Source organism: Petromyzon marinus, chromosome 29 (assembly GCF_048934315.1).
Source record: "Petromyzon marinus isolate PM22_M1 ecotype Great Lakes invasive population chromosome 29, UKy_Petmar_22M1.pri1.0, whole genome shotgun sequence".
Lineage (NCBI taxonomy): Eukaryota > Metazoa > Chordata > Hyperoartia > Petromyzontiformes > Petromyzontidae > Petromyzon > Petromyzon marinus.
Window position 1 is genome coordinate 12,501 of NC_133695.1, and position 12,451 is coordinate 24,951.

General features: G+C 40.6%; 1 protein-coding gene across 5 annotated transcripts in view; it reads right to left on the bottom strand.

The window, feature by feature from the left end:
• Positions 1-12,451, bottom strand: part of LOC142929324 (protein transport protein Sec23A) — a 35,901-nt gene that overhangs the window by 140 nt on the left and 23,310 nt on the right. For 3 of the 5 annotated variants that reach the window (XM_076070441.1, XM_076070437.1, XM_076070439.1), the window contains 12 exons: positions 11,753-11,876; positions 10,007-10,087; positions 8,772-8,861; positions 8,314-8,420; positions 7,588-7,741; positions 6,101-6,178; positions 5,333-5,494; positions 3,798-3,884; positions 2,972-3,127; positions 1,395-1,460; positions 1,126-1,149; positions 1-627 (listed from right to left, as the gene is read on the bottom strand). The exon at positions 1-627 is cut by the window's left edge and continues 140 nt beyond it. In XM_076070441.1, the coding sequence (XP_075926556.1) occupies positions 538-627; positions 1,126-1,149; positions 1,395-1,460; positions 2,972-3,127; positions 3,798-3,884; positions 5,333-5,494; positions 6,101-6,178; positions 7,588-7,741; positions 8,314-8,420; positions 8,772-8,861; positions 10,007-10,087; positions 11,753-11,876 (1,219 nt within the window). In that variant the 3' untranslated portion in view covers positions 1-537. The remainder of the gene's footprint in view (positions 628-1,125; positions 1,150-1,394; positions 1,461-2,971; positions 3,128-3,797; positions 3,885-5,332; positions 5,495-6,100; positions 6,179-7,587; positions 7,742-8,313; positions 8,421-8,771; positions 8,862-10,006; positions 10,088-11,752; positions 11,877-12,451) is intronic. The other 2 variants (XM_076070440.1, XM_076070442.1) reach the window with 1 other exon arrangement.

Below are 12,451 nucleotides of genomic sequence, written 5' to 3' on the forward strand. Positions count from 1 at the left end.
ATTTTAGTCAGTCATGCAAAGAGCCACAGGGCTAAATAGTTGCCAGAGACACTTCCTTCAACACTGATTACAAAAATAAGTGAGGACAGCATTAGAGTCATGATAATTAACTATGAAAGTTCCTAAAACAAATTCAAATGTGAAATTATTTCCTACCTCACCATAATTCTTTATAAAGTGTAATTTTGATCACAATTCCATTATTAGTGAACAGTTGCGCATTGTACAATGGAAATGTTTCCATATATGTATTTAATACATACACAACTGTAAAAAATACCAATTACTCAGCCATCTGCAGTACTGCATAGAAGTGCACTACCACTTCAACTTCTGCATTTAAAAGGCATGCACCAAACAAATTCAACCTCATGCAAAATTGTATTAAATCGTAACATGTTTTAATAATAACTTGAAGGAAATGAAGAAAATGCCTTTAACATCTTTAACAAAAATACTTTAAACTGTCACTTCTTTGTACCGATGAAGTAGAGTAAATCATGTCGTGGGTGGGACGAAAGGCAGACTATGTAGATTTCAGGTTGCACTGGATACGGCCAGTTTCTTTAAATGATCCATGAACACCTGCAGACTCACGTCGTCTGTCAGAATGGGTGCTCCAGACTCCTGCACACCACCATGTACAAAGACAAATGCAATCGCAAGAAAACATGGTCAAAAAAAGGCATTCAATATCGACACTCTGAATAATAATAATGCAATTTATAACACGCGCAAATTTGCGGACGTAACGGCCGCAACTCAGAGGCTGTATATTGTCCGTTGAAACATAGAAAATGGATTTTAAAAATGTGTCGATCAAAGCCATTACTGGACTCTGAGCTGAACATGGAAAGAAAGAGACATGGTTAGAAAGGAAACAGGAGGTATTACATTGCATCTTATGCATCCCTGGATCACTCACAAGAGCCAGTGATCAATAACTACAAACCAAATTTTACGTTTTAATGTGTGAAAGACAATGCACATCACAATCCACAGGAAACGAATTGACAAGCTGTGTGCACAGCAGCAGCCGCTTCATCGCCAAAGAAAAACACATGGTGAGCAGATAGAAGACAGTGCAGGAGGGGAAGGAAAAGAATACGTAATGTTAAATCTTACTCCAGCAGTACCACCTCCTTGACGCTGTCGTGTCACCAGGCGGCACCGAAATAGCATGGAAGAAAGCAAATCACGCTTACATTCAACAGATTTTCAAGTTAAAATGTATGAATTTAATTTTACTTGCAGTTTTGTTTGGCCAAGTCCAAAGTTAGTGTCATGTTTTTTTTTTATAAGTGTGATTCTACATACCAGGTTTCAAACCTGGCAATGAAATGATCAATGCAAAGTGCAGATGTGAAAGTTGATCTTAACAAAATGTCACATACCTGGCCCCAAGCATACATGTTGTTGTGAGTCTGTGATGGATTCACTTTGGAGAGAAGGAATCGGGCCTGTAAACAGAAGAGGTACACATCAGGTGAAATTACTTCTTACTGCTTTGTAGTGGTGACAACTAGTGAGATGAATACGCCAAAAGGCAAACAGTACAAGGACAATGCATGTATCAGAGCATTTATAGCTCAGGGTATGCAGCTATAGAATGGGACCTTTTTGCCAGTATTAAAGGTTGAAAAATAAGAATGGTTTTACTCTTTCTGACAATACTGCTCGCCTTTTGGCATTCTCTGCTCTGACACTAGTTAGACAAGGCCATAAAGAAGGCTGTTTCTGGTGTAGGCCAATCACTTTCAAAGACAATGCATATATTATCAGAGCATGTTTGTTTGTATGTATGTTCACCACAAGTACGTGTGGTTAATGCAGACTTGATTCCTAGTAAAAGGTTTCTATTCGTTGTTTGAACATCCTAACACCTATTTCATTTCCAGAAAGGGTAAAACCTAATCTTATTTTTCATACTTTGATACTTCCAAAAAGGTCCCATTAAATATTTTACTTAAAAATTAGAAAATTATTTAATCTGCACTTCTGACAATCCGTGTGGATTTTAGACATCCACCAGAAAATTGCGTGGAATTTTCATACTTAAGTTTGATGGACTCAAGTCTGATCACGTACTATGGCACACATATAAAAATAGGTCCATCTTAAATAACTCTTTTAAAATCTAAAGCAAGCTAATGATTTGCACAGGTTTAGTCAATGTGGGAAGATGGACCCTTAATTATATTACAGATAATGCATATATTACATCAGGCCAGTTGATTAGAATACTTTTTGCATTTGAAAAATAAATGTAAAAAGGAAAAAAAATTCAACTGTTCAGTGCCTTGGGCTAGGGCATTGGCATACATTACATGTAATTGAGGGGCAAATACCGATTCGTTGAATAAAACTCAGAATCAGAATCTTAATTTATGTTCGAGAAATCCGATGAGCTATGAAGCTCTTTTTCACAGATGTCCAGTAGAGGTGGGTCAGAGACTTATAACAAACAATACAAAAAAACGATAGGAGTGGAAAGCATAGGAAAGGTAAGCAAATCACTAAAAAATAAACTACAAGTAATTTTTTTTTACCAGGTATAGCCCACTGAGCTATTCTTTTTCAGAAGCAAACTGGCCACAAAGTATTGCTCAACGAAGCAGCTTATCACCTGTAAATTTGTAAAAGCCAAGCGTGGGTGAGCGTGTGTATGTGGAGGAGGCGTGTTAAGGACGCGACTGGGCAGTTGGAGGCAGTCGTCCTCCAGCAACAACGGAGGGCAGAGAAGAAACTCTCACAACAACAAGTGGATCATCAGGGGGCTAAATTGCAGCAGGTTGGCACAGTAGGTGGAACTTCAGGGTTTGTCCAGTGAACTTCTGTCAGTGAGCCTTCAACACTTGACGTGGCCTGAAAGTGCACCTGGCCTGGCACAGGCGCCATGGTGACATCACCGCTACTAAGTGGGGAATGGCGGCTGTTGTGCGCGTGCGTGTTGTGTGGCCAGCATTCCCACCTGGCTGCCGTTGTGCTCGGTGACGATGTAACGCGGCATGGGGAAGCGTGTCTGTAGGATCTCCTGCGCGTCGTCCACGGGTGCCTGAAGCAGCTGCCGGAAGTTATCGTACTCGGGCAACTCCTGGTAGCCGGACTTGCACCACTGTGCCACCGTCTAAGCAGGTTATCGCAAGCACAGATCACAACAGCACCAATTAGCATAACTTGTCTATCCTACTCATTAAAGAGGCAGGCTGCCAATTTTCAAAACCATTAAACCGATTTTGCAAAGCTAATCGTGCCACTTATGATAAATATTTTTGAAAAAAATAAGAAAATTTTTGCTTTGTACATCGGTATGTGGTAAAATAGTTAGAAATCGACAGCAGCCTGCTTAAATCCATAGATCATTAAACACCAATTGCGATCATCCGACATTCATCTCATTGTCTTCAATAAGATGCTGCATTTCTCTTATAAGGCCTGATGTACCCGAGTAACTAGTTTCATGTCGGGGCAGTTAAATTAACCTTGGAATACATTTTGCTGGAACACCACAAGTACATAAAGGTAAACTCTTATAAGTGTATTTTACAAATATATTTTTTTCCACTACATATTATCAGCTTTACTACTTGCATTGGCAAAAGTCTATAAACCCAAGAACATGTTTTGCCAATTTGGTCTTTTTCTCGCCAAATATCAGTTGGTAAACATCTTTCCACAAACCAGAATTATTGCAATATTATAACCTCCCTCTAAATCCAGACCATTTTAATGTCCTGCCAACCAACCTCAGATACCTATTGACATTATTGCTCGATGCCCCGACAGCCCCTACTGACCTCGCCATGGTAGATGAGAATTTGGAAGAAAGTGTCCATAAGCAGGATTCGATCAGCCAGAATGCTGCTGCTGTCCAGTAGCACCGGCTATGTGAGAGACACCACACACGTTTGTAAACAAAACAAAAAGCGCACAACTCAGTTAAACGATGGCAACCACTAACACTCACAAAACACGTAACATTGCCATACACAGATCTACAATGCAACCGTAATTTTATAAACTATTGCTTTATCTCGGGGACAATTACAATGGTGAGGACATCTGCTTAAATATTTGCTGAGAATAGCATTACAAGGCAGGCAATTAACTGGAATACAGAGAAAAGGCCACAGAAGAGAGGAAAATCAAGAATAACTGGAGATAACTGAAGCTTAACAATTCTTTGACGTTCATGAGAATTACTTTTGTAGTAAAAACTGTTGTTGTGATCAGTTTTAATGTATCATTTGGTATAGCGAACTTGCAAGTTATAGCCTCGGCTTTAAAATATCAAGGTTCCTTGATAAGGTTCCATATGTATGTATGATTTTTTCAAAGGCTTGGCACAATGAAATTTGCTTGCCACAAATTACTGATATGTGCACTCTCCACTATAATTCCAACCTGGAAGAGGCAAATCGCCCAAAAAAATACTTTAAATCCAATAAAAATACCACAAGTTTGCATCTTCCTGTCCAAAATAATTACAGTCTGATGTTCTAAATTTATAACAGTACAAAAAATAATATCAAATGTAGAGCACATATTTGAACATACACAATATATTTACTGTATTTGCAATTAGTCTAATACCCTCAATAATTTTTCACACATGGAAATTGAGTATCCTATCAATTGCTTAAGCCCATTAATCTGGTTTGATATTGATTTAAGAAGCTGATTTTTGACAAATCCATAATATATGTATTCATAGACTCCCCAACACAAGCAGTCGCTCTGATTGGACAAGACACTTCCCCTCGCGACCATTTATGATTTGAAATGGGGGGAAGGTAGGAATATTAATTATAATAATTAAGTCAAAAACACGAACAGTCGCAGGATCGACGGGACCTGGACCGTTTTTTTAAATGAAATCTTAAACTGTCACGTGAGACGAGTCGGTATAAATTTTCAGCTCGTTGGGCTTTGTAGATCCGAAGATATTAAGCGTCAAAGATTTGAAAGAATAAAAACAGACAATACGGGAAGTTAAATAAAAGTGTGTAAAAATGGACATGCAAATGAATGAAAGGAATGTAGGGATACAATCGAACAAATATGTAAAAGCGAATTTACAACTTCTATTAAGCACTGCTGAAAATGTGACGAGCATTTTTATACATGGTCTGATATGTGGATACATAAAATTATGACGTTCCACATTAACTTAATGCGGACAAAAATTTTGATTTAAAGCTTTCGTGACTGCAGGGATTCATATTCTTGATGCTTTCGGTAAAGTCAAGTAGAAGGGAAACAATAAAATAATAAAAAATATTTTAATGCGGACAGTTGTTGTGTTGACAAAGTCACGGTAAGTACATGTCACCTCGGGTGGACCACTGAAGGAGTAGGAGTAGAGGATAGGCTGGATCATGATGAGGGACTGGGTGAGGTCCTGGCGCATGAAGTTGTGACGATAATAGGATGACTCGTCAGGACTGTTGTTGAACACTTGCAGGAAGGGCGAGCGGCGCAGGTGGAACATGAACTGGGAGGGAGGGAACCAGGTTACACACCAAACATTTCCCATTTCATCTAAGCGTGTGTTGTTAATAAACACCGACTACGTATGTATGTAGAACTTCTTTTCGCACCGTACGTGGCCAACCATGCTAAACGGAGGTGCGACTAAGGCCAGCACAGCACATAAGGGGATAGTATGGGCAACAGCCATGCTTGGCGACACTCATCTTAACCAAGAGTGATATTTAAAATCATACCAGGTACTCATTTAAGGATAAGCTGACCTGGAGACAGCCCCGAACAGGTTCAATAATTTTCCTTTTCTGGCCTGAATATAAATATTTAAAAGTTAGCTTGTTTTAGAAATGTTCAATTACCCATGTTTTACTTTCCTCTTTTCACTTCAGATTGTAATTGGCACACTTTTGAAAGACAACCATTTATAAAACGACGTAAGGCAATGCTTGTAGAATACAGCAATGCTGCATAAAAGCCTATGGGCATAAGGTACAGTTTTCATCTATATTGTATCAATTGTATCTTCAAGGTGGACAATTCTTCAGAACATGAAGGGAGCTTGTTTTAATTGGTTTATATTAATGTCGTAATAAGTGCAGGTTTTTGCAAATACCTGTGGGTATAGAGAGAATGTCTCTGAGAAGCGGAATGAGGTAGGGTCGTCCTTGTGATAGTCTCCAAACTTCTGGCACTGTTGGGACAATGAACACGATAACAGATTCTATTTATTTAAATATTTTAATATACAGCAAACAAACCTTCAACAACATGGTAAGTGATATCTTTATTTGTGTTGGTTTCAATGTTGAATCTAAAATGCATTTTTCACTCAAGATTGAACACACAATAAATACCTCATCAATGCTACTTCCTATAAATTGAGTCTAAAACATTTCTTATTTAAAATCCTGACATCAAATCAAAATTGATGGAATTGCGTTCAACCTTAAATATCTTTGTGGTATTGTCACAGATGCTTATATAGGTTTATTAATATTATTGTATACCTCTGGGACCGATTAAATGAATACCACTTTGTAGACAATAGTGGTTCCCCCAATACAAATGTCCATCACCGGACTCACGGTGATCAGTGGAGATGAGCATCACTCATTGCTCTTGTTTATATAAGTGGCCATCGACTTTGGACTTTCTTCGTATCAACCGTGAGTCAGTGATAAAATATAGTAAAGTTTAATTTGGGTCATCCCACACCCGAACCTCCGATTAGCACGGGTGAATACATACGTTGCGAAAGAAGTTCAACATGCATATACATTTATCAATTGACTTACTAAAGACACTCTTTGGTTCTTTCGGTAAAGTCGCGTAGGTATAAAATAAATTAAATCACGACGTTTCGATTGCAACACAAGCAATCATCATCAGGTGGGAAAACCACAGCAAGAAATGTTTTTGCTGAAGTGGGAGAGAGAGTTGCCGTGGTAAGAGGTTATATAGGCAAGAAAGGGGGAGAGGGAGGGGTGGGGTGTGGGGTAGGGGGAGGGCGAGCGCTGCGTGGTGTAGTAGTACCCGGCAGATATGATAAACGACAACCAATACAACGCAGTTAGGGTTTTACCTGGTTAATAACATCCTTCCAATGATTGCTCAATTTAATTTACTAAAGACAAATTTACTAATATTTACTAAAGACAACTTACTAAAGTAAAACAACAGCAGCAAGTACCAGCCTACATTAACCTTATGACCGCCAATAGGAGATGACTTTATCATTGTTCGGTCAAATCAGACCAATGTTGGAGAACACCTCGGTACGTGCCACTCTACAGCTACATGTTAAGTCAAGGGGTGCAGCGAAACCAAGTGGCTATAGGAAGCATATAGCTTGCTAGCCACGTCCGCACCTGGCTGTGCCAGATCGAGATGGACACAGGTCTTCCTGTTCCAAAGGTACAGGACTGCTGCGAGTGACGGGCTGGAATGGAGGCCGCTTCACAACTCCTTTGCCGGTCAAGCGCAACGGAGTGAGCATTTACCAATTGATTCACTATTACCTTCCTCCCACCAAAAGGAACACAACGACAAAAGGACAAATGCTCGCGTGTTGGGGCGGGGGGGGGGTAAAACAAGGCGAACCAGGCGGATCAGCTGGCGGTCGAGCCAGCGCAGTACGTCGGGCCCTTCCTCTGTGTCGGCGCGGAACATGGCGAGGCGCGCCAGCAACACGGCTGCCGCCTCCTGGTCGAATGACGCTGCAATGTGCTGGATCTGGGTCTGAGCGTCCACCCAGCTGCACGCAGTAACACGGAGACAGCAGAAGGAATGACTGACACGCAGTCAATTTCATCAAGGGAGTCGGCCAGTGCAGACACAAATACGTTAAAAAAGGATGCCGTGCCTGCATGAGGCTTATTCATAACAAGCACAGTCCCAAATAAGTGCTATAAGCATAGTTTAAATTATGTCAGTAGTCTAGCTCTCTGATGTGTGTTCAAGGGCAAAGGGCATTGTATTCGTCTAAGGGGGACCAGGTAGCTCTTGCCAATGGCTGCAGCCTACAGATATGTGGTCAACATCTTCTAATTGGCCAAAGCAACCAAAGGGGAAGTTGCCAAAGTATGATGGGATGCGATGTGCAACAACGTTTTCATGCGTGACAACATGAAGTTTGCAACTTTGCGTGGCAGAGCTGTGCAGGTGATACCAGGGTTGTGGCGGGGACAGACAGGTGCCAAGGGTGACAAGGCTCTGTGCGTGGTAGGGTATAAATAATGGAGTGGGGGCATAGTGTAAAAGGGGTTTCCTGAGCAACTGGAGGGTGCAGTATAATATATAACGTGTGGAATGATGCACGGAACTTACTTCCGGGCGATGGTGGTGACGCGGATGCGCCGCTGGCCACCTGAATGCTGGTACTGAGTCACAAATTGCACAGCCCCACGGCCACCCTGTGGAATCGGGGCATTGTGCTGTGGCAAGAAACACACACACACACATGCGCTGCAATACCAATATGAATGAAAACACGTAAAAAGCATTATTATATCATGTTTAATGCATGAGACGTGGTTAAAAAGCTTTACGAATGGTGGTAATGGAAACTAGCAGACATACTTTTCTTACTGCATTTCTCACTGTAGAAAGTGACCATTACAAAGATGACGGATGAGTTCAACTCATGTGCACGAGCGAGATGCTTTGTGGCATCATGGGACCGTGTGGAATGGCAATGTTTGGGAAGCAGTGCATAGAACATGGCTGATGATAAAATAAAGGATTCCACTGGAATTGGTGTAAAATAAAAATGCTTATTTACTCACCTGATTGACAACCTCAAAATAAAGTGCCAAGGTGGTATTAGGGTCCAGGCCACACACCTTCCACTGGCTAGTGCCACCAACCCCAATTTCCTGAAAACAATTCACAATGAATTGACCACAACGATATATCTACATTGTGAACTGGTATGCTTCTATACTCTTTGGATCTTTCGGTAAAGTCACGTAGATAGAAAAATAAAAAATCACGACGTTTCGATCGCAACACAATCGTCTTCAGGTGAAAAAATACAGCAGACGGACTGCTGAGGCATGAATAAAAATATCGAGAGAGCTACTGCAGCCAAAGGTTATATATGTTTGAAATGGGTACAAACCAAGGGAAAGTGGGTGGGGCTTGAGATGGTATTTGCAAGTAAATGTAAGATCACAGAGCTAGGTATACCTCGGATAATCATGTCTGCATTAACCACAATGTTTCTTCTTCTTTGGTTCTTTCGGTAAAGTCACGTAGAATGAGACTGTCTGGTAGGACAGCGCTGTCCTACCAGACAGTCTCGTCCCTTCACCTGATGAAGGCCGCTTGTGTTGTGGCCGAAACATCGTGAGAATATTATTGTGTTATTTTATTTTATCAATTTATTATTTTATTCTCATTCTACGTGACTTTACCGAAAGAACCAAAGAAGATGAATCATTGCAGTCACGAAAGCTTTAAATCGAAATTTAACACAATGTTTCTATTTGCTCATACCGTATATATTTAAGTATCTTTTGTCTTAAGAAAACATTTATATTGTCATAACTGCAAACTTGCAACACTATTTCATATAAACTATTAAAATACACATTCACCATCAGTGTTGAGCTATTTTCTTCAAATAATAAACAAAGAAACAAATAGGAATATCATTGGACACGCGAGTGGCTAAAATGGGACTTAATCATCTTTCCCAAACAAGCAAATACACTATATTCTTAGCTCTTTCGGTAAAGTCACGTTGAAGGGAAACAATAAAATAATAAAATATATAAAAAACAATTAAAATTCTCACGACGTTTCGACCATAACACAAACGGTCGTCAATCAGGTGTGAAAAAACCAACCGCAAGAAACATTTGAAAGAAGTGTAAGATATGATGCTATTTAAATTAATAAATTTCTGCCAATAGCTAAAACACAATAAAGGGTAACTTAATTTTTTTGATTACAAAGCATTTATTACTTAGGAAATTGCAATGGCTGATGATATGACAATTAAGAGCAAAACACATACGTTTTCAGACACACTGGGACCCTTGGCATTGAGAGAAATGCATGGTCCGATTGCTCCTGAAATCTTCAGCTCCCGTGATGTCTGTAGAGTTAAACAACACAGCAATTGGGTAGCAATTCCCAAAAGTGATCAGAGAAAGAAAAACTCTACAGTGCTATTGTTTTCATATAAAAAAAAATCATAAAGCTGCTACACCTGAATGCCATACTCATTTGGGCTATTACGGTATGTTTAAACTCAATGACATGTAATGTATATAATTTTTCAAGCAGATCTGGAGTATTTTAAGAGAGAAAAAATAACTTGTGAAAACTGACTCTGGCTTACCTTTCCCAATTTGGATGTCTAAAGCCGGTATTTAAATTGTGTTGTTTCCAAAAACTACCATGTGACTTGATTAATAAGATGGTCATTTTCCATTTCTTATTCATGTCCAATTCCAAAAAAAACCCTAACGTTTCACCTTGATAAAACAGACAGATTTTTAATATCATTCTCGATGAAATTTCAGACAAGATGGGAAATTTTCATGTGTCAATGCATTCCACAATTCCTTCCAGTCCTAATCATGAACTGCCAGCATTTCAACATATCAACAAGCTTAACCCACAAATAACAGATCAAATTAAGCTTTTTTTATCTCCCTCGATATCCAGAGAATTTGGTTCAAAACACACAAGTTACACACTGATACACACATGAACACATTCCTGCAGAGGGAGCTAGTAGGAACGTTGGGTTGCTCAGTCAATGGCCAGGGTCAACGGCGGCGTGGTGTATTCTGCAAATATGCCCGAATGTGAGGGCGGGCACAAGCCGGCGTGAGTAGGTTAAACGTTGAGTTTTATAAGGGCACCACGGGGTGACCAGCCCCTCCCCACCCAGCCCCACCCCTCCCACTCCCCACCCAGCCCCACCCTCCCCACCCAGCCCCTCCCCACCCTCCCCTCCCCACCTAGCCCCACCGTCCCCACCCAGCCCGTCCCCACCCAGCCCCTCCCCACCCAGCCCCTCCCTCCCCACCCTCCCCTCTCCACCCAGCCCCACCTCTCCCATTTTTGGATGCACGACGGACGGACACAATAATCCCCTGTGGGCTGGTGTAACCAAGAGGTTCCTACCAGTATTACCTTATGACTATACAAATCATGGAATACCAAGTTATGCTGCCGCCGCAACCCTCACCAGACCAAGCGAATTGAGAAACGAACGAATCACCAAGTCAAAAACTATTTTAAAAATATTCTTTGGGTCTTTCGATAAAGTCACATAAAACAATTTTTTTTTACAAAAACTATGTTTCGATCGCAACACAAGCAATCGTCATCAGGATAGTTATTTTTTTATACTGTAAAGTATGAGATTTGTAGCAAATTGCACCAGGGAAATCTGAGGTGGTGATGAATATAAGCCAAACAATGTTTTATTTGATCAGATAAGGCCCACTGAGCGATATAGCTCTTTTTCATAAGTGACCTGGCCAAAAAATGATAGCCCTGCAAAGTAGCTCATCATGTGGAAATTTATAGCAGCTAAATACTGTTTCTAAATGTGAAGCGAAAAACTGGTGGACCTGGAGAAAAATCCACGCGACTACAGGAACATAGAAATGCAAACTCCAAAATATACAGTCGTCTGGGTCGAGATCGAACGCACAGCCTCCTGCATACCAGGCAAGATAGTTAACATCTCGTCATTGTAACACCCCGCATAGCCCCACAAAGCATGGTGAATGTCTAAACAAACCTTTGCTTCGATTGTGCTTGCAAATGCCATCTTGAACTGATCCTGGTTGTCCTTGCCAAATACTCGCTGGAATGTCTGCTTGAACAGTGACGTGTTGAAGGAGTCTCCCATCACAATGTAACCACTGCGTACACATGGCATGCACATCTACATATGATCACTGTTCATTTTTTAAGCAAAACTCTCCAGTAAACTTTTCACCAAATTCTTAAGAGCAGACATACCAAGCTTCTAAATCTCACTAAACTATTTTTGTTTTACCAGGTAAGGCCAACTGAGCTCTTTTTCATAAATGACCTGGCCAAAAATGATAGCTCAACTAAGTGCCTTATCAGTTTAACACGTAGGCTTTCGCGACCAATATTATTCATAATAAAGGTTTTTGGGTTAGATCGCGTTATTTATAAATGTGTCGTAACCCTCCACCACCCGGCACGGCCAATCAGCAAAAAAAAAGTGTCACGTTGACAAAAGACAAATAATTCACTACTTTAGCCCACCGGTGTGTTGAAGAGTGAATCCACAACATTTACAGTTTGAGTACGACGTTTCGCTGGTAAATACATCCAGCATCATCGGGCAATTCGCCAGAATGGTAAAGCCCTCGCTTGCTCCCGGTTTTATATAGAGCAGCAGGGTGACGTCATCACTTAACTCATGAGGTGCAGTGATTAGAGGCGGAGGGGGGGGTATTGTAAT